At 44.0% G+C, this 23,298-nt stretch overlaps 1 protein-coding gene across 2 annotated transcripts in view; it reads left to right on the top strand.

Annotated features, from left to right (window-relative positions):
- PCNX3 (pecanex 3) overlaps positions 1-23,298 on the top strand; it is a 2,517,385-nt gene that overhangs the window by 1,730,117 nt on the left and 763,970 nt on the right. For both annotated transcript variants that reach the window (XM_044060478.1, XM_044060477.1), the window contains exon 21: positions 16,192-16,330. In XM_044060478.1, the coding sequence (XP_043916413.1) occupies positions 16,192-16,330 (139 nt within the window). The remainder of the gene's footprint in view (positions 1-16,191; positions 16,331-23,298) is intronic.

Raw genomic sequence — 23,298 nt, 5'->3', positions numbered from 1 at the left:
AAGATATTAAGGTGGAGCCTAGGGTTGCAGGCATATGATATGACAGTGCAGCACTGTAGTGGGGTCAGCAATACCAGTGCAGATGGGCTCTCAGGACAGGGTATGGGTTAGTGTTCCCAGATAGGCTCATGTCTCTCAAGCATTGTTTCTCCAGGGTCACTTGAGAAACTAGCTTGAGTCTTCAAAGGGGGGAAGAGATGTGAAGATGTGAGGTAGTGCCACATTTTGACCCTTCACTTTTGTTTAGATGCCACCTCTAGCTGTTTTTGTCTGTTTTGCAGTGTTCATTACTTCACTTATAGTTTGTTTTGATTTTGATTTTCTTGTAATTGATTTTTTTAGGCAGCCAACAGCATTAAACTTTGTAAGATCTTACTGTGTCTAGGCAATTCAGCTTTTGTGTCCCAGCTCAAAAGAATCACTTCTTTAGTTACAATGATAAGCTCTTTCCCATCACTCCTCCAGCATTTGCTGTCTGCCTGTGGGAAAATTATCTGCAGTCTGTTTGAGGTATAAAAATTCCCATAGCTCAGCAAACATCTTAAATATTCTAGAATTTGTTACATACTTAGGAGCTGTACAGATATCCTTCCATTTTCCTTTGTAAATTGGCTTTCCATTCTCTTCCCAATTTTTTCTAACCTGCTCTGTTTCATTGTTATAGTTATCATGCAGTATGTTATATGCTATATTAGTTACTTCTTCTTAGCAGCAGATTCTGCTGCAGCCTCAACTTAAAATTCTTCCCAAACTGGTCTTTCACATAGCACTCCCCTATCCCTTTCTCTTTGCCATTACTGCATTATTCAGTCCTGTATGGCCTCACCCCACTCTGTTACCTTCCCCCCCCTCTAATTATTTGCCCTCAATACCCTGGTTCCTTTGCTAATCTCCTCAAGTAAATTCCAGCTCCCCTTGACAGTTTTTTTACCCTTGCTTGCAGTCAACTTTATTTTTTTCTTTCACACAATGTGTTATATTTTATTTAAGGTACTTGTTTCCTATTAGTGACTAAGATGTTTGTAATAAATGGATAACTTCAAATTCCTTGACCCTAGCAGATCTTATTAAAAAAATAATAACAATTGGATGAATTATGTGTTACATGCTTTTAGTCTATTATGTCCTCTCTGTTTTTCCCTAAAAGAAAACAAACTTCTGAACATAGAATGTAACGTTTCATCATATATATATAAATCTCCTAGTCTGTATGTAAGAATCTGTCCTGTATTATTCAGTTCAACATTTTTGTCTAGTTCTTACTATTTTTAGTGTGCTCTTCCTAAGTGCTAACACAGTATCATCCAGATTAATAAACATGTCTCATCTTTTTAACAGCACATCATATTTCAGTGAAGGTTGATCTCCTTAGTGTAACTTACAACTCTTACAGTGTTCTCCAAAGCTGCTACTAGTTTAAGTGAGCATCTTCATCCCAGTCTGATTTCAGAAACAATTGTTTCCAAAACCTGTATACAAAAAGACCATGGATGTTCATTGTTTCTTTTGTATTCTTCTTTTTCACTCATTTTTGTCCAATAAGACAAGCATTTCCTTTTGCTTAAAAGCTACCTATTTATTGTATTCGATATTATAGCGCCAGCGTTTCTATCTTCTGAGCTGTACTAAGCACATTTCTCTCTTGTTCTGTTTATTAGTCCAGAATTCCCCCACTCTCCTTCCCTGATCTTTAAATTCTATCTCTTCACGTTCTTTCATAGTGTTTGTCACTACTGCCATTTTAGGCTTATCCCTAGTCTTCCATCTCTTTGTAATTATCTTTTTTGCTACTGTTAACAGTAGAGATACAAGGGCTTTTGCATGCTTGAGGTTTCCATCTGTTGTCTAATTTAACATGAACGTCTCTTTTATAAGTATTTAGTATTACCTTAACAAGCAACATAAACTTGTTTCCAAGTCTATCCCATTCTCTAGTAACTCACTTCACTACCAATACATATGTTCATAAGACCCTCTTTCTTCATGACATCTTCAATACCTGTCATCTAAATGTGTGAACATTTTCTTAAGTCCAGCTGGTGTTAGAAATACTGATGTAGCCATTTACCTGCAAAAATCCTAATATTTCCTGGATAGTATGGCATAGCTATCCTTCCATTCCCCCTTAGAAGTATGTGTTAACAGGCTTCTGTTCCAACCCTAACATGGTCCCCATATTGTACTTGCAATTTTCCCAAATGCTTTGTGTCTTACTTGTATATATTTCCTTGCATTCTACCTATCCAGTTTCTTTTAAAAAGTCTACAGTAGCTGATCTCTCTAGATTTTGTATATTTTGAGCGTATTCTTTGAGTTCCATTACTAACCCATTATGTTACATATTCCCTCTGGTTCAAGTTAAGTAATTACTTTGCCTCTTGACATGGAATTATATTGTCATTACTTATCTGTCCTCAGTGCCTTGGTTCTTTGTTTCTCACTCTACACCCTTTTGCTGCTATTTGATGTTCGTGTTTCACTATTGCAGTCATTACACTTGGGTTATCCTGCTGGCAGGCTACTCGCAGTCGGCCTGAATTCCAAAGTCCTGGTCCGCCGTCGGTTGCTGTCACCTCTTCCCTGACGTCAGTGCACCAGGGGTATATAAGATGCAGCCGACGCCATTTTCTTCCGTCTTTCTTGCCGCGTGGTGCCCAAAGCAAAAGCAGTTCGCAAGTGCCGGTCGGCCGACTCCTGAGATTTTCAAATTTGAATTTCAGATCCGAAGTCTTCAATAAAGCTAAGTACCCCATTGGGGAACCTTTTTCTTGCTCCAGTCCGATGTCAGTAAACGTTAACAATTGTATTTCTTGTGGGAAACAAATACCTCATAAGGATTTTCATTCTTACTGTATTCCTTGCCTAGGCCCTGACCACGACGTTGCTAGTTGTCGGTTTTGTGCTAGATTTAACCAACGCACTATTAAGCGTCTGTTCGATTTTGCTTTTCATTACTTTGGCCGAAGGTTTAACTATATAATGCCGTCGGAACAACCACAAGGACAAAAAAAAAGACAGGCATCCGAGGTCCAAAACCGATGACGAAGCCTCTTCTAGGCCAGTTGTCAGTTTGCCGGTTTTCAGTGAGGCGCTTTCGCAGCCCCTTATACCCACTACCTCAGAGCCACAGGCTGCCTCCGACTCCCATGTGGAGACAGCTAGGCCTCTGGAAACTCAAGGTATAGGGCCAACGTTAACAATTCCCTCAGATAGGTCTGGAGCCGCTGAGCAGGCATCGGCTTCTGAGGGTGTTTTCAGACCTACACAGCTTACTATCAAGACCTCTTTAGCAGCCAAGGCAAAGTCTAAAACACTTTTAAACACAAAGAAACAAGTACAGCATTCTCCTGGATAGTCATCCATGCCAAAGAAACAGATGCTCAAAATGGCCGAGAACCTAATTACTTTGATCAGGGGCTCCCATCCCCCTCCTGATAAAAGGCCTAGGCAAGACACTGACTATGACTCCTCTGATCAGGTCTCTATTTCTTCTGATTCCTCTTCAGAACAGGGATATTCTGTTCCTCCCTATGAGGACTCTGATGCTGAAGAATCTATCCCTTCAGCCTCTCCTCCTGAGGACTACTCTTTTGGGGAAACCCTGCACACCATGAAGGAACATTTCCATTCTGAGAGCCAGGATTATTCAGAATCCAAGAAAAGGCTCAGAGACTTTCTTTTATTGCCTCAGCACAGGCTTCTTGCTATCCCTCCTGTACTAGATATTGTTGATGATGTTTTTTCTGAATCCAGTTTGACTCCTGATTCTTTACCCCCTGCACCAGTTAAGCCAGATAGGTACTACAGGGTTCCAGATTCTCATAAATTTCTTTATAAAAACCCTGCTGCTGATCCAGAAACTATTTCTCAGGGTCCCAGAGGGGTCAAGACTTCCACTGCAAAAAACCCTGTTCCCTCTGATAGGGATTCTAGAGCACTGGACAGATGGGGGAAAAAAGTTTACACCTCTGCTACTTTAGCTGTAAGGGCTTTCAACTGGCAGTTTCATATGCTTAAATATCAACAATACCTAATGTATTTGCTAAAACAGAAAATGCTTACAAGCTCTGAATGTCCTGAGAACAAGGAAATGCATAATTTATTGCATGCAGCTGAACAAGTGGGAAAGCATACTTTGCAATGTGGTTTTGATTCATTAGAGGCATCTTGCAGAGCTGCAGTTACAGGTTCTGTCATTCGAAGGCATGCTTGGTTAAAAGAACAGAGTTTACCTGATCATGTTACAGCAAAATTATTGGATGCTCCATTACAGCATGATACTTTGTTTGATGTTAAGGCAGAAGAGGTGTTAAAGAAAATGGAGGATAAAGCAAAATCAATGCAGACAATAAAGGATTTCTTACAGGTTCAGCCACCTAGATTTAGCAGGAACTGGCCTTCTAAAAATTGTTCTTTTCCAGTGTCAGACAGGCCACAAAGAGGCAGATACAGACGCCCAAGAGGCAGATCTCAGCCCCAAGGCTCATACAGACCTAAACAGTGGGGTGCATCAGCCCCCAAAGGCGGAGAAAACAAATCACAACCTTATAGGAAACAGTCCCAATGACTTTCCTCTACAAATGCCAAGCACTTACCTTTTGGCAGCACCCTTAGGTGGAAAACTAGCACATTTCTCACAAAATTGGCACATGATCACCCAGGACAAATGGGTACTAAATATTGTTTCTCAGGGTTACAGGTTCCACTTTCACACCCTTCCAAGGTCAAAAGGTATGCCAGACCTGCCACAAAATCAATGGGCTGAGGCACAAAAACAAATCTCTGCTCTCATGGACATGAGGGCTATCCAAAAAGTACCACAGCAAGAACAGGGGCCTGGAGACCAATGCTGGACCTTTCTATTCTAAATACTTTCCTGGATGTTCCAAAATTCAAAATGTTGACACTGCAGCAACTTCTACCCATGCTGGGCAAGAAGGCTTGGCTAGTTACTTTGGACCTCAAAGAGGCATACCTGCATGTCCCAATCAGACAATCTTGCAGAAGATACCTCAGATTCATAGCTGGCTCAATGTATTACCAATTCTCTGCACTGCCCTTTGGCTTATCTACTGCGCCCAGGGTCTTCACAAAATGCCTGGCACCAGTAATTGCATTTTGCAGACAAAAAGGAATTCAAATATATCCCTACTTGGACGACTGCCTTATTCAAGCAGAGAGCAAGGACATTCTACTAAAGTATCTGGCGTTTGTAAAAAGATTACTAATTTACCTAGGGTACACAGTAAACGAAAAGAAATCAAAACTGGTGCCTCTCAAGAGATAATATTCCTGGGTGCAAGCTAAAATACAACTGCCCAGATGGCTGATCTCACGCCAGACAAGCAAAGGCAACTGACTCATTACTTTCAAATGATGGCAACAAAGACCCAGCTACCTGCAAGAAAAATTCTGCAGGCTTTGGGCTTCATGGCATCCTGCATCCTACTAATTCCATATGCAAGACTGCATATGAGGAAGCTACAATGGTATCTAAAAAGTGTTTGGATTCAATATTGCCACAGCCTGGAAACAATAATAACTCTTATTCACTGCCTGCAACAGAAGTTTCGATGGTGGACATTGGCCTGTCGCCACAACAAGGGACAGCCTTTCACTTTACCCACAGCCTGGCAGACACTAACAACAGATGCATCGGATTATGCCTGGGGGGGCACACATGGCAGGAAAATGTATTCAGGGCACGTGGCCCGTGGACCAAATGCATCTTAATATCAATCAAAAAGAGATGCTAGCTGTACAGAATGCCCTGACAGCCTTGAAGGATCTGCTACATCCAGGACAACTATTACTAAAGACGGACAATACTACAGTTATGTGGTACATAAACAAGCAAGGGGGCACACATTCCTACCCCCTCTGCAGGCAAGCCATGACTTTGTGGAACACAGCACTGACCTATCAAGTACAACTGCAGGCACAATTCCTGCCAGGAAAGAAAAATACTCTGGCAGAACAACTAAGCAGAAACCTCATGGACCCTCACGAGTGGAAACTAGATCCACAGATCTGAAGTAGTTAACTTCATTTGATCAGCAACCTGTGGGTATTGGATCCATCCTCGGATCCGAGCCGGCAGCTTTCCAAGCTAAAAGATCCGAGCTCTCAGCTATTCCCCCTTACCCATAATGCTCTGCCACCTTCCTCCAGTCCTCTGATCTCGTTTGCTGCAGCTTCTGATAGCTTCTAACGACGAGCTCTTGCCGTTGGGTGCAAGTTAAAGAAACTTTAAAACTTTTAAAAACTCTTTCTAGGTTCTTTTTTGTGTGTTGAGTGAGTGTTGCAGACCCTTAGTTTTTGTTTATATACCTCTTTTCTCCTTTTCTTGTGGTAATTTAGTGTTTAAATTTAACTTTTCCCCTTCCCCTTTACTGTGTGCGTGTGGTGTGTGCGATGGCTGAAGGGCCTAAGGCCATTTTTTCAAAATGCACTGAGTGTGGGCATAAGCTGTCCCCACCGGATAGTCTCACACGGTGCATTCTCTGCATAGGGGTAGGCCACTTGTCTTCTGGCTGCCAAGTATGTTCAGCCTTCAACCCCTGGGCTTTGAGGGATAGGAGGAATAAGTTAATCCTGGCAGAGCCTTTGTCTGCGGATTCTTCTTCCTCCTCTCCCTCTAAGGCACCAGCCACGGCCGCAGCTGCCTTGCCTTCATTACCCCTCCCCTGACTGGGACTCAACCTCTCTCTGTGTCTCAGGGAGAGGGGGACTCTTCTTCTAGAGAGAAGAGGCACAAGGATAGGGAGTGGCATAAAAGCCATAAGAGGCGGGCAGAGTCTCATTCCTCTGCTCCGCCAGCTAAAGTAGCTAGCCCTCCCAGGAGGGTCTCCACCCTCTCGGCTCCGTTCCCTCCGCTTTTCCCCGGAGCTGGAGAAGGAGTACCGGTCTCTCTCTAGGTCTTGGAGGCGGCCTTCCCGGCCTGCTTCTGTGACCTCTTCGAGATCCACCAGAAGCATGTCTGACGCTGATTTGGACCGGATGATGCGTCTATTCTTGCAGGCCCAGATGCAGATGGGGGTGCTCCTGCCTCACCCCCCCCCCCTCCGGGGGGGAGCTCAGCCCCTTTCTTTGCCCCAATTGCTCCTTCTCCGATTCGCTATCGGGTTTCGGAGTCTTTGGATCCGAACCGTCTCAGACCCGGGGAGTCGTCGGCGCCGACAGTACCCTCGAGCATGTCGGATCCGTACTCTCTGGGCTGAGAGCCGAGCTTCGGAGCTGCAGGGGTGAGTGTGTCTTCGGCGCCGTTTTGGTCTGAGCTCACTCCCTCTTCGGGTCCGATCGGATCGGCTTCGACACCAGTCCTTGCGTCGGAGCCGAGGGGGCTGCTCTCGGAGCCAGGGGAGAGTGGTTCGCCCTCTGCTTTTGACATAGTGGAGAGGGTTCTGTCGAGGAGTTCCAGGTCCCTGGCCCGGGCCATGGGATCCACCCATCACTCCCACGCATTTGGGCGTATCTTCCATTGTCCGGCCCCAGGGACAGCCTGCGTCAGCGCTCCAGTTGGTTCACGTAGGCGAACAGGACCCCGTTGGTGAGCCCTCCTCGGACAGTCCCTCCGATGAGGTGCCTCGCAAACGAAAGTGCAAAAGGAGGCACATGGACTCCCCTGAGTCCCTCACAGAGGACACAGACTTAGAGGAAGGTGAAGGTTCCCCAAGGTCACCCCCGGAAGACATCTCCTTTGGAGACATTATGGAAATGCTATGTATCAGAGGAGAGGTGGTCTGCCCAAAAACCTTCCTCCGATGAGTCGGTGTTTCTGGAAGCATTTGACGCAGGCCCATCTACCTCTTGGGTGTCCCCCCCGGCTGATCCCCTGGTAGACTTAATTGCTACCAGGGCTTGGAAGGAGCCGGACACCATGGAGCCAATCCCTAAAAGACCAGACAAAGTACTCAGTCCCCCTTCAGACAGGCATGGAATAAAGGGTCCCCGGTAGATGCCACGGTGGTGGCTGCCACTAAGAAGGAACTAGCACAGGAAAGTTCCTCGGTCCATCCTCCTGATAAGGAATCTCAGACGATGGACCGTATTGGAAAGCGGATGTTTGCTTCAGCTACCTTTTCTGTAAGGGCACTGAATTAGCTGGCACACGTCATCAGGCTCCAGCGAGACTTGATAAAGGAATACGCTGTAGCTCCCCCAGAGTCCATGGCGGCCGAGGACAAACGGACATTCTCTGCTCGCATGGCCACTCTAAAGTCAATTTCTAACACTTCCATGCGGCTCCTCTCCCATGCCACGGAGGGAGCGGCTAGAGCTAGCGGAGCAGGGGTCGCCTTACGGTGCCACGTCTGGCTTCGCCTTTGTGACTTTTCGGAACCCTTCAAGGCGTCCTTCACGAATGCTTCCGTTGATGGTTATACGCTGTTTGTCAAAACCGTCCGCGACACGTTGCTCCAGAGCGAGAAAGACGGGAAGACACTGTCTGCCGTCGGGATCCGCTTCTCTAATCCCCAAAGGTCCTTCTCAAGGAACCAGAGAGGACAGAAGATGTGGTTCCGGAAGTCCCAGCAGTCCCGTCCCGCTCCAGATCCCTTGTCCTTCAGAGGCAGAGGAGAACAAGTTGGACACCGGCCCAGAGGCAGAGGGGGGGGCTGAAGAATTTCGGGTCCAGAGAGCCTTTCTCAGACCGACCCGCGCAACAGCCCTGAGGGCTTGCCCGGCTGTCCCTCTGTGGAGGCAGTCGGGGGATGTTTTTCGTAGCACCTACAAAGTTGGGAGTCCATTACTACAGATCGTTGGGTGCTCTGAATAATATCCAGAGGTTACACTATTCCCTGTCTGCATCCTCCCACTTTAACGAAACACCTTCCCGATGTCGCACCTGATCAAAGGGAGGCGGCAGCTTCAGAAATTTCGAAGTTGCTAAAAAAAGGGCCATCCAGCACGTCCCCCCAGTGCAGTCCGGATTAGGCAATTACTCCAGGTTCTTTTTGGTACCGAAAAAGACGGGGGACTTGAGGCCAATTCTGGACCTGTCATCTCTAAACCTGTTCATTGCCAAAGAGAATTTCCGGATGGTCACTCTGCAATCTATTCTCCCTCTCTTACAGGAGAACGACTGGATGTGCTCCATAAACCTCAAGGATGTGTACTACCATATTCTCATGGACAGACGGTCCAGGAGGTTTCTCCACTTTCGGCTAGGAGCCAATCACTTTCAGTTCATGGTTCTTCCGTTCGGCCTCACCACAGCCCCCAGGGTGTTCACCAAGGTCATGGCAGTTGTAGTAGCCCACCTGAGACTTCAGCGAATTCAGGTATTTCCATACCTGGACGATTGGCTCCTCACCTCCCCCACCATGCATCTGCTTTGCTCCGTCAGGGATTACTTCCTAGCCATGGTCCAGTATCTAGGCATTATTATAAATCTTCAGAAGTCGTTTCTGCATCCTGTGCAAGTTCTGGATTTTATAGGGGCCAGGATAAATATGCGCCAAGCCAAAGCTTTCCTAACCACGGACAGGTTGCGCAGCTTGTCGCTACACATAATGGCGCTCCTGCAGTCTCCAACCCACCTGCAGAGTTGGTCCTGAGAGCCCTGGGCTCCATGGCGGCAGCCATAAGCCTGTCGCCCTTAGCAAGATTGCATATGAGAATTCTACAGTGGACTCTTCAGGTTCAATGGTCACTCCTACTCCATCCATTGGAGTCGCCAATTCCTCTGAGCAAGGTTTACAGGAACTCCGTTCTTTGGTGGCTCCATTCCTGAGAGCTGCGGGAGGGGAGACCATTTGTGATGCCTCAGCCCCAAGCCACGTTGACCATGGATGCTTCTCGCCTCGGGTGGGGTGGGGGGCATTCTATGGGCAGAACCGTTCAAGGTACGTGGACTCCCTTAGAGTACGTTCTGCAAATCAATGTCCTGGAGATGAGGGTGGTGCTTCTAGCATTGCAAGCCCTTCAAAACCTTCTTCCTCTGGGGACTATTGCAATTCAGACAGACGACATGGCGGTAGTCTGGTATATCAGCAAACAGGGAGGCACCAGATCTTACCCTCTTTATCAAGAGACTATGAGAGTTTGGGAATGGGCGATTTCCACCAACCGCTTTCTGATAGCAATGCACATTCCAGGTTGGTCCAAAATTTTAGCGGACAAGCAGAGTTGCTCGATCCTCACACCTTACGAGTGGTCTCCAAACCCATCAGTAGCGAATCAGATCTTCCTCAGATGGGGTCAACCTTGCTGCGATCTTTTTGCTTCTCCGTCAAACACAAAATGCAACGAGTTTTTCGCTCTGATTTCCCCTATGGCGGAGAGCTCCAGAGACACTCTGGTGCATGCTTGGCCCCCCGGTCTCCTGTATGCTTATCCTCCTCTTCCGCTGATGACAACATTTCTGCAGAAAGCTCATCGGTTGGGGAGCAAAATAATCCTCATAGCCCCATTCTGGCCTCGCCAGATCTGGTTCCCATACCTGTGGTCTCGCAGTGTGGTTCCTCCTTGGATCTTAGATCCCATTCCGGATCCGAGCTCTCATCCTGTGGGATGACAGCCCCCAAACCTGGACGACCTCAAGCTCACGGCTTGGTTGATCCAGTTCCACTAATCGCAAGGACTCCCGGTATCTCATCTCCCATGAAATCTATTCTGGTAGTGGCGCATAAACCTTCTACTAGAAAGATATACAGAAGTAAATGGAAGCGTTTTTCCATATGGGCAAAAAATAGAGACTTAGATCCTTTTACTGCTCCCATCCCAATGGTTCTTGACTTCTTGTCCCATATCTTCGACCAAGGAGCTAGTGCTTCTACAGTCAAGGTTCAAATGGCAGCTATTTCCCATTTCCACATTGGGGATAGCCTTGGCCCCTTAGCTTCCGCTAAGATGTGCAAAACTTTTTTGAAGGTCACCTTTCTGTTGAAACCTCCTGTCAAGAATGCGGTTCCACCTTGGGACTTAACCTTGGTTCTTAAGGCCTTGACTGGCCCACCCTTTGAACCGGCAGCTTCGGTTGAGTTAAAATTTTTATCTTGGAAAACGGCCTTCCTGATTGCAATTACTTCAGCCAGGAGAGTGTCTGAGCTTCAAGCTCTTTGCATGAAACCTCCATATCTGGTCTTCCATAAGGACAGAGTGTCTCTCAGGACTAACCCTTCTTTCTTGCCCAAGGTAGCCTCTGAATCCAATATCAACCAATCCATTAATTTGCCTGGGTTTTTCCCCAACTTTCAGAACAAAGGGGAATACAGATTACACTCATTGGCTGTACACAGACAATTGCGTTTCTACTTAAACAGGACGGCTACTACTAGGAAATCAGATCAACTGTTTGTTTCTTTCGCTAAACCATCTGTGGGTAAGCCTATTACGAAAGTTACCTTGGCCAGATGGATATCCCAATGCATCAGGCATGCTTATTTAGTCTCTGGCCAGCCTGAACCCTTGGGGGTCCATGCCCATTCTACCAGGTCTATGGCTACTTCTGCAGCATTCTGGTCGAGAGTTCCTCTAGACGACATCTGCTCAGCAGCTACTTGGTCGTCTTCTCATACTTTCATTTCTCGTTATAAATTGGATCGGATATCCAGGAGTAGGGCATCATTTGGCTCCACAGTGCTCCGGAATATCCTTCCTTGAGGTCTGCCCAAGGATTTAGGTAGCTGGGGGACTCTCCTACAGGTTGCTGATCAAATGAAGTTAACTACTTCAGATAAAGAAGTTATGTACTCACCATAACGTTCCATCTGAGTAGGTAACTTTATTTGTCTGCAACTGACCTCCTCCCCTTCCCTCTAACCTGTTTTATGGTTATTCCATCACGCAGGATTTCACCTGGTCTTGCATTTGGTTAGGGTTTCTCTTTCAAGGGTTGTAGTCTGTTTCTTGTTTGGCAAACTCAATCTGAGGACTGGAGGAAGGTGGCAGGGCATTATGGGTAAGGGGGAGGAGCTGAGAGCTCGGATCTTTTAGCTTGGAAAGCTGCCGGCTCGGATCCGAGGACAGATCCGATACCCATAGGTTGCAGACAAATGAAGTTACCTACTCAGATGGAACGTTATGGTGAGTACATAACTTCTTTGTCTTCAGCATAACAAGGAAATGGGGATGCCCAGACATAGATCTTTTTGCCTCCCCTCACAACTGCCAACTACAGAGCTTCTGCACAAGGACTTATCACTCACAAGCATGGAAAGTGGATGCTCTATCATTCAGCTGGAAAACCCTAACAGTTTATGCCTTTCCACCACTGCCTCTCCTTCCCAAGGTACTCCTAAAAGTCAGACAAGAGAAGCCAAAAATTATTCTGATTGCCCCAGACTGGCCACGCCAGTACTGGTACCCAATCCAAAAGAGCTTGTCTCAAGGCCCAGCCTGGACTTTACCTCAAATTTCTCATCTTCTGACTCAACAAAACAATAGGATCCTGCACAGCCTTCTCAGAACCTTAAATATGGCTGCATGGCAAATAATATAGCCACTCAGAACACACCTCTTTCTAAAGCTGTTATGGATGTCATTTTGGAAGCCAGGAGGCCCAGCACCAGGAAATCTTATGCAGAAAAATGGAATTATCCCTCAGATTTTACAATACTTAACTGAGATGCTGGACAAAGGCCTATCCTTCTCATCAATTAAGCTCCATGCATCTGCCATTTCAGCTCATTACAATACGGAACCTCCTATTTTCTCTCATCCACTGCTAAGACAGTACCCCAGAGGGGCAAAAAACATAAAACCCCCAAGGAGAGTACCGATACCTACATAGGACCTCAACTTTGTTTTGGAAAAGCTCACACTGCCTCGTTTTGAGCCAGCCAATACAGCTGATATAAAATTCTTATCATGGAAAACTGCTCTGCTCCTAGCAATAACTTCAGCAAGAAGAGTCTCAGAGTTACAGGCTTTAATGGGAGTGGAACCTTTTATCATTTTTCATCCGGACAGGGTTTCTCTAAGGACAAACCCAACATTTATGCCAAAGGTAGTATCCAGTGTGGCTCTTAACCAAACCATTCATTGCCAACATTTTATCCAAATCCCCAGAATAAAGGGGAGAGACTTCTGCACTCCTTGGACATACACAGGCAGCTACACTTCTACTTGGACAAAACAAAAGCTTTCAGAAAAACTGAGCAATTGTTTGTAGCATATGCTGCAGGATCACAAGGAAAGGCTATCTCAAAGCAGACTATTTCAAAATGGATAGGACACTGTATTCGTTTCTGCTATGCACAGCATGGCAAGTCAGTGCCTAAGAATATTAGGCCACATTCTACCAGGGCACCAGCCACTTCAGCAGCCTTTTTTCAGGGGAGTACCAACCAAGGAAATTTTGGAGGCTGCAACTTGGAGTTCAGTACACACCTTTACCAAGCACTATCACGTACCTCTTTATTCTAAATCCAGAGCAGGCTTTGCCACTGCAGTTCTGCAGGGCCTCATAGCCACTCCTAATCCTATTTAGACCCAGCCGCCCTACCTCAGCTTTGGGATTCGACCCAAGTGTAATGACTGCAACAGTGAAACATGATGAACTTAGTACAGTTGTGTACCTACCATAAATGTAGATGTTAGAGTGTATTCACTGTTGCAGTCCAGGTTACATTCCCTCCATCCCCCTTTCTTTGCTGGGACTTATCTGTACTTCTCTATCCTATACAACCTATGTGGTGTATTTGCTTGTAGATGGAAGGTATTGGTTTTATTTTATGGTATGTTTTTTATTAACAATATGTATTGCCTACCTTCTTGGGGGCACCTGACATCTGGGGCAAGAAAAACTGAAGAAAATGGCGTCAGCTGCATCTTATATACCCCTGGCGCACTGACGTCAGGGAAGAGGTGACAGCAACCGATGCCGGACCAGGACTTTGAAATTCAGGTGGACTGCGGGTAGCCTGCCAGCAGGATAACCCAAGTGTAATGACTGCAACAGAGAATGCACTCAAACATCTACATTTATGGTAGGTACACAACTGTACTTTTCCTAACCTGTTTATTTATTTATTTTTTTAATTATGTCCTATGGGGAGAATTTTATGCACCCAATTATTCCTTTTTTCTCTTGATTAACAGTTGAGTCATGAGTGATCTTATGTAGATAATTCTTTTCATAACTATTTTTATTTTCCCTACTCACCACTTCCCCAAACCCTGTCTTGCTTTGTTCTTCTGTTATTCCTTCCTGATATAAGACCATCTCCTTCCATTTTGGATGAGGGTTAAGTTTTGCATCAGTCTCAGTACTCTGAGGTGGTCAAATGTAAGTGTTTGTGAAGATCTGGTATACGTAAAAACCTCCTTAGTAATGCTATTTTTCCTCTTTGTAATTGTTCAATTCTGTGTATTGTCAGCCCCTACACCTCCAAAAATCCATCTCCATTTTGATTACAGACGCCCCCCCTTTTTTATTGGTTGGGAGTTAAAGTATGCCTGACCTACATAGATTAAGGACACTAAAACATTTTCATTGCCTGCATCGTACTGTCTTCATCCATTAACATTATTTTTCATTGTTTTATTTTTCTGATTATCTTCTGTGTCATTTCCTTCCACATTTCTGTTGCAGCTTGATCTGACTCTTGCTTTAATCATAGCCCCTGGTACTGCATTCTGAAGTGTTTTCACCAACAGAAGAATTTCGTCACCAGTTTGTGTGGGTGTGCAAATAACTGTTATTGCCTCCGTCTTTGTTTTATTTATCTTATTGCTTAAAGTAATCTGCAGTGGTAAAACCTCCTTTCTCTACTCCTATGTTCACTCAGTTCTTAGACTATATTTTATAAATATAATTTACTGTACAGTGGTTGTTCTCCTTAAACACCTGTATCCAAAATCGTACTCTCTCCTTACTTCTCAAACTCCCTTGTTGTTTCATCCTCTTTGATTTATAACCTTCTGCTTGTATTATGTATATGAGCTTTTACGTGTAACTCTAAGCTATCCGTTCAGATCAGGTAATCCAGAACCATTTTGTTCTGAGAGGAGAATCTGTGCATTTCACTTAACACTTACTCTCTTCTCCTTCCAAATAAATTTCTTCAGCTTTTATTAATTATCATCCACAACTTCTCCTCCCAAATAAATTCCTTCAGCTTTTATTAATTATCATCCACATCTCCTCTGGTTGATAAAAATACAACTGACATATAAAACTAAAGGGACTACAAACATTTTAACTCATTGTAGCCCTCTATCTGTATTCACAATCAAGAGTTTTCATTTTCTCAGTTTTTACATTTTTTAGTCTCTTCCCATATATACTTAGCTGCCATAACAGAATCCTTTTTAATCCATACTCTTGAATGCTTCATGTTATCATGTCCTCATAAATGAATATCGCTGAACCACTTCATGTGTGAATAATAGTTTACTGCTATAGCCTTTGTTTTACCTTCATTGATTTTTTTATCCCGAAAATACTTGAGACTGTTTCAGAATATTAAACACTGAAATGTCCTTTTCTGGATTTTTCAAGTATAAAATAATATCACCAAGGTTAACTTTTCTTGATTACTGTACCATTTATATTGTTGAATTTGTGAGTCCCTAATTTTCTTTGCCAGTGGCTGCAGTTAATAACAAAGGGAAACAAGGATAACCCTGCTATGTTCCTCTGTTCAGACACCGCAGATCTGAAGATCTGATCAGTTTGTTTGCATATTTTTTTCAAAGCAGGCAAGATTTCCTCTCACTCAACTGATGCCGTGTAAGTATTTGGAGAGTAGTTTTTAGTAAGTACAGCAGATATCAGAAGCAAAGTCATTGTTATGTAGTGACAATCTGTTTTTCACAATGTACTGTGGCAGATTGCACCTCACACCAGGGAAGCTCTCTACCACTGGAAAAATCGGGCCTGACTTAAAACATGACATTTTTTGAGTATAACCCATTCTGTTTTATTTCTGCAGGTCTCCTTCAGAGTTACTGTGTTACAATTGATACTGATGCTCTTTTCCTGTCCATTTGTGTAGGAAATGCCTTTGTTTTGTTTTAGATATTTCTATTTTTTTTCCTTGATGCCCTGAGCATAAATAAACCGGGGCCCTGCCACAAGGTACGGCAGTGAGTTGGTGATGTACTCTGGGGTCAAATTATGTGCTATCAGGATTTTTGTGTTCATTTAGCGGATAATTAGTTAAGTATAGAATACTTCCTACATATGATGATAATTGCTTAGTAGTAGTACCGGAATATTATGCTTAATTCCTTTTTCCTTTCCAGATGCAGCCCAGTTGATGATGTTTGAGAAGATATATGCCTGGCTTCAGTGTGCAGAGAAGTATTTCATCTATCCAGCTGTGATTCTGAGTGCTCTTACAACTGATGCAGCAGAGTTCCAGCCTTCCAAGCCGAAAGTTTAGTGAGTATCCAATTTCTTCTCACATTGTGAGCTGAAAAAGGTTTGTTTTAAATTAATTTCGCTATTAATTTATTTGCTGTGGGCAAATCAAACTTTTGTAATACTGTTATCTGTCTTGGCTCAAAGTGAATCATTATGTTGAAGATATGTTCATGTTACAAGCAGTCACAAGCAGTCTGTTTTTATGCATATCCTTGGCTTCTCTTTCAGAAAGACTGTTTGTAATTTTAGACTTGAAAAGGCAATGTCCTCACACTGCATACTGAATTTAAGTTCATAGTTCCAGACCTTACTTGTTCACTTCTTTGTAATTGTTCAGTTCTGTGTATTATCAGCCCCTACACCAGCACCCGGCCACTGCGATCATTCACTAGACTCCTAGTTCAAACATACAAATCCAACTACTCAGCTGGGGACTCTGTTTGCCAACTCTGTTGGAAAAACATTGAACAGAGACTAAGCTGATTTGACCCTAGAACCCTCACTAACTCCATTCAAAAACAAACTCAATAAAAACTTCAAAACTCATTGGTTATATCCTTGCACTAACCCCGACTAGTGACATCTCTATTATTTGCGTGCCTTACCTTCAACTACTTCTAACTTTTTCTACCACACCATTTCAGGAAGGGTCAATTGTATAACTGCTGCTCAATGTGTCTTAAACTTGAATGTAATGTTATGTTTTGTAAAGTGTTTTATAATAAGTTAGTACTATATGTACTAAATGCTGGTATTGCTTATGACTGTAAACTGCTTGAAACTAGCATTTACTCAATGTTCAATGTGTATTATTATCTTGGAGCTTTTCCTGCCAGGCCTCTGCTGAAAATGGACATATATCCAGTCGGACTATCCTGGTCAACAAATGTTAAATAAATAAATTGCTTACATTCTGGGTATTGTAAGTAAAATTGCTCCTCCACCTTAAAACCTGTATTGTGCTTTAGTAAGGCAAGTCTTACTGTACAGCTGAGAATTAGAAGTTTTGTTTTACACTTACTGCTCACAGTGCAAGTATTAACGCGATTTGTTGGAAGGCTGGGTATCTGACCTTTGCTACCTTTAAGGGGAATACCGTGTTAAGTAGTAAGAGGAGTCTAAAGGTCTCCCTACGAAAGGAAGAAGTTAGACGTCTTAGTGCATGTCAGTTATTCATTGAGCAGCAATCTACTTCAGGTATACAAGTTAAGAAGAGGAAAATGACACATCCCCAGAAGTTATAGGTGGGGCTTATCCCCCAGAGTTACAACTCCATGAGACTGCAACCAGAGAGATTGAGGCCATAGTGACTCCATCTGCCTTGCTAAGACTTGTGTTCACCTGTTCTGAAGAGGATCTAGGAGGGAGTCCCCTTCTGTCTTGATCCCCATAGAGGAAAGCAGTAAATTCATGTCTGTAGTTACTGCCACTGCTCAGGCCTCAATGAGGTCCATGCCAGTATGTAGCCTGGGCGCAGAGACCCAGAAAAAATACCTGTGCTCCTTGGGTGATACCATCTCCTCCAGAATTACATGAGGAGGATATGCCAATTATCCTCATTGATGGCACTACTGAAGGGCAGTTTTGGAAAATTCCCAATTAATTATCAGCAGTAGTCCCTACTTTATAGGAAGGGTTTTGTTTCCCCTCCAGACGATGTCGCCTCGAGGGATTCATTCTAATGTAATGAGGAAGACTTTCAACCTGGGAACAAATGAGGTCTCTAAATTAAAAAGTAGTTATCTGGAAGTAGTATGTATAGAGGAGCCGAAACCTTTAGTGTTCCTATCAGTCTTCTCAGCATTTCACAGTAGAGTTGAGTCAGAGTCCTTAAACCCTAATTCTGAAGTGCCAGCTTCAAAGAAGCTGGATAGATTCTTAAGAGTTTAAGCAGAATTTAAATACCTCTACAAGAATGCTGGGCAGATCCCTCAGTGATTTTTGTTGGAGGGAACTAAAACATTATATCTGGACCCAAAAATAAATGACTGGCGAATGATGAGGAGATCAGGGTCCTTCATAAGTTTGGTAGTAAAGTGTAGATCTCAGGCACATTAGTATTTTGAGTGATCAGCTGACAATTGCACTTTTAGCTAGAGAACATGATCCTGAATGTCCTGGATAAAATCATTTCATTACTTTTACTTGACAGGAAAAGGAGACAGTAAGCCTATCTAGTCTGCTCTTTTAAGTGCCTTAAAAATGTTCTTCATTAGGTCATTGTTGCAGTTCCCTAAGCTATATAGGATGTCCTGCCAATAATCGGACCAGCTTCCAAAGCTTTAGGACAACTTTTATGTACCCTAGCCATTGTACAGTATAAAAGCAGCGGCTAGGACACTAAAACTTAAGAACTTTCTTGTCATTGAAGTGCTCTCCACCCTGCTGGCTTTCAGTGATCAACAGCTGAGCAGATTTTACTTTTATTTGTTTATTCTTTGTTGATTGGATTAGCTAGACTAGTAGCCTTTTTTCAGGGAGACCTGAGGTGGTATTTATATATTAGTAGGGGAAATTTGGTCACAGCATTGGTGAATTTCCTCTACTGTTTTTGATTGGTGCTGTGGGACCTTTTACATCTGCCTGAGCTACCACCAACTCATGCAATGGGGTCTTGGTTTAGCATATCATCTGGAGGATGGCACAGTCAGGTGTACAGCATCCCACTTGTATTGCACTGCAGTGTCAGCATTCACTGTACCTGGTGTTGAAGTTGAACCCACAGCTTTCTGCACCAAAGGCGAGTGTGCTACCTGTTTCGCCACTGACAGATAAGTACCCATGTTGGGAAACACCTTCCACTTAATTTTTTTGTAGAAAAAAATTGATGTCCTGACTGAGTCTCTGTTGCAGAATTCATAACAGATGGGTTGTAGCTTGCTGACGTCCATCTGGGGTGCCAAAACTTTACCTTCCTGGGATATACATCTGAATGATGACTTCAGCTTGTCAATGTAGGACTATAAAATTGGACATATGTGCAATATCCTGTGACTGGGGATGGGAGGTTGGCATAATGGTTGAGGTGTTTACCTTACAAACACAAAGTGCAGGGTTTGTTTCTCACATGGGATAATTGGCTAGGCTTAAAATGGCCCACAAAGGTGGTTAGCCAAGTACTAATCTATAAACCTATATCTATAAACTGTTTCGCCACTAGCCTGAACGCAGGTCATAACACCTGACGGACTATGATCGTTTGGTTGCTCGATACTGTAGCTTTTCTTGTTGGATCCGATAAGTTCGCCGCTTAGGAGCCTTACTTTCCGAACCTTTGACTGGTTTGCTGTTATTAGATGTCAGCTTAGGAGGGCTAAGTGCAAGTGTAGTAGACACATTCCATAAAAAGATTTGCACACTAAGTGCCTGTTCTGTTTAGGCCTTGAACACGACTATAAAACCAGCTCCATCTGTCAGTCATTTTTCGCTAAAACCCTCCAGTCTAGGCTATCCACACTTAATACCTTCCTAGTGATCCAGAACCGTAGATGGTTGGCCCACTCCAACTCCTTGGGTTCCTCATCAGTTACAAAAAATCCCAGCTCATTTCCACCAAACAGTTAACCTTTCTTGGATGCAGCCTGGGCACATCTGGAGTGCACTCCTCTAGTCCTGAGAATATGGTCACCTCCCTAGCCACTGAGTTCTTAATGCTTTCCAGCAAAGATCATTGCTTTTCCCAAAAAGCCCTCTGGGCTCTGGGACTCGTAGCTGCCACAGTCTCTATGCTACCCTTCACCAGACTATGCTTGAGAAAAATACAGTGGTATGTGAACTCAGCATGGTTCCAGCACTCACTATTTTGAGACTTGCAGTTCTCATCCTTGCATCAGGTTGGAACTCCTTTAATGTAGTGACCAGGTTTCTCTCAACCCAGGTGTTCCATTCACTCTAACCCCACACAGCCAAGTTCTGTTTACAAAGCCTCAGACATGGCATGGGGGGGTAGGCTTGGACAGGAGACTACAAAGATTAAGGAGACTGGCCTGCCTTTGTTCTGAAAGAACACATCAACATAAAGGAATTGAGAGCACTCCTCCAAGCCCTATAGACCTTCTCCCATTTTTGGAAACCTGGCACTCTGCTGGTGTACACAGCACCATGGTGATGTGGTACATAAGCAGGGAGGCACAAGATCTTACCCCCGAGTGTATACTGCCCCAGGAGGTCTGGCACCTGGCCTCCCAGCTGAATCTTACACTGTGACGTATACCTCTCCCAGCAAAACATATTGGAAGACTGTCTAAGCAGGGACATGGAAGACCCTCACAAATGGTCTGTGAACACAGAGGTTTTCAAATCCATAAATTGCAGGTGGGGACTCCCAGGTAGACCTCTTTGCTTCTCATGACCATCACTTGCTCACTCTTTTATGCACAAGGAAACCAACAACTATAACCTGGAAGGACATATGTCTTTTTCTTCCAATGGACAATTACTGGAGAATCCCTCCACTGCCAGATCTTACCACTCAACAGAAAGGGTAGTTCCTTTATCCCAATCTGACCTCACTCAGCCTAACTCTCTGGCTGATAGGATTCAAATCCCCACAAGTTAAAACTTCTCTGAAGAGGTTGTTTTGAGCCCTACAGGAAGCCAGAAACCTAACACCAGGAAAACTTACACAGCCAAGTGGAAATGATTCTCAGTCTGGTGCATTAAGCACAAATTCTAGCTCCTTTCAGACATCCCCTCAGTGCATCAATACTTGTGACTTATTACATTTGGGGTTGGCCTGCTTTTCTGTTAAACCTCATTTATCTGCTGTTAATTCTTATCTACCTTTGGAGCCCCCTCTCATGTCCACAACAGAGGATAAGCTTTTTCTGAGATGCGTTTAACACCTTAACACCCCCCCCCCCCCCCAAAGAAGCCTATCACCTCACCATGGAACCGTAATTTTGTTTTGGAAAAACTCAGTTTACTCCCGTTTGAACCAGCTACTTCAGCTATTCTCATATTCTGCACCTGGAAAGCAGTGGTACTCCTGGGCCTGACTTCAGTCCGCAATATCTCAGAACTCCATGTCATGGCTATTCCACCCTTTCTCATCTTCCACAAAGATAAGGTAAGTCTTAGAACCAGTCCTTCATTTATGCCAAAAGTGGTTAGTGAGCTAACCCTCAACCAGGCAATCAATCTACCTACCTTTTTCACCAATCCCCCAAAATAGAGGGATGGGGATTTTACAGTCTTTAGACATTCACTGACAATTAAGATTTTACCTGGATGAAAAATAAGGATATTAGAAAAGCAGATTTCATCTCCTTTATGGATTCCAGGTTAGGACTACGAGTTTCCAAACAAACCTTTGCTACCTGGATCTCTGAGGCTATTTCCTTCTGCTTCTCTCACCATGGAAAAATGTTACCAACATGGACAAAAGCACATTCCACTCTAGCAGTGGCTTCATGAAGTGCCTTCTACAAGGGGGGGTGGATACCAGGTCCATTTTAGAAGCAGTCAGCTGGTCATCTGTCCACACCTTTACAAAACAGTATAAGCTTGATGCCTTGTTCAGGCCACCGTTTGCCAGAGCAGTTCTGTGTGGTCTTCTGGACTTTTCTCTTCTTCTTTCTAAGTCTGCTTCCATTCTCTGTTTCTCTCTGTCTACAGCTCTGGGAATCGCCCATCTGTTAGAAACACTGCAACAGTTAGTCAGTCAAGACATAGTACAGTTGTGTAAGGCCATAGCATAACAGTAGATGTCTTAGTATTCACTGTTGCAGTACTCCTTTACTCCCACCTTATCCCCCTCTCTTCCTTCCTCCCTTTTTTGCCAAATGCTATGCCTTACACACACATTACCTGAGGGTATTGCAGCTCTTCTGGGAAATAATTTGCTTACCCTTCCTCAGTTTTCTTTAGGGTCTTGCTAGCTTGGAGGTAGTCTCAGTATCTCGCACATACATCCAATTTTTTACCTCTACGATGAAGAACTGGGGTCATCATCCAGATGTACATTCTAGGAAGGTAAAGCTTTGGTACCCAGGCTGGATGTCAGCAATCTGCAACCTGTCTGTTATGAATATTGCAGAAGTCATCAGTAGGACATCTACTGTTATTGTAAGTTCTTATACAACTGTACTTTCTTTCAGAAGTAGGCTAGAACTGGTGGTTTTGGGGGTTGTCACTTAAAACGTTAGTCACAAGTTTTGCATTTTCTGGTCATGGCTGCATGTGGAAATGTCTTTCAAGTAATTGATTTTTGTGAGGTAAGGTTTTGCTTTCTGGTCATAACATGTGGCTAGGTCTTGTGTATTTTTTTGGGAGGGGTGTTATTGAGAATGTTTACCTTAAAGTTATTACTTTTAGGTTGTTTCACCAACTGTCCTTAGCTGTACTGCTTGCTTGTCAGACACCTTAACCCATGTTTACACAGATGTTCTTCGTGTTTCACTGTTGCAGTCATTACATTTGGGTTATCTGCTTGCAAGTAGCCCTTAGCCAGCCTGATTATCAAAGTCTTGGGTCCTGCGTCGGTTGCTGTCTCATCTTCCATGACGTCAGGTAGTCAGGGGTATAAAGCATGCAGCCGATGCCATTACATCAGTCTTTCTTGCGAACTGCTTCTGGTTTGGGCACCGCACGGCAAGTGCCATTCGGCCGACTCCTGAAAATTTTGTTTTCGAGTTTCAGAACCAAAGTCTTCAAAAAAGCCAAGTACCCCATTGGGGATCCTTTTTCTTGCTCTAAACCAATATCAGGAAAAGTTAACAATTGTACTACTTGTGGAAAGCAAACACCTCATAAAGATTTTCATTCATACTGCATTCCTTGCTTAGGCCCAGACCACGACGTCCCTCGCTGTCAGTTTTGTGCCTTATTCAATCCTCGAACTATTCGTCGTCGGTTCATTTTTGCATCAAACTATTTCTGTACTCTGTTTAATTATCCAGAAATGGCTTCAGTAAGCCGTCCGACTACCGACATTCCGAAAAAGTGTAAAGATAAAGACAGTGACAGGCCGCATAGGTCCAGAGCTG

Source organism: Protopterus annectens, chromosome 2.part0 (assembly GCF_019279795.1).
Source record: "Protopterus annectens isolate FY-2018-M chromosome 2.part0, PAN1.0, whole genome shotgun sequence".
Lineage (NCBI taxonomy): Eukaryota > Metazoa > Chordata > Ceratodontiformes > Protopteridae > Protopterus > Protopterus annectens.
Note: the sequence above shows the minus strand (reverse complement) of the source record. Positions and strands in the feature narration are given on the sequence as shown.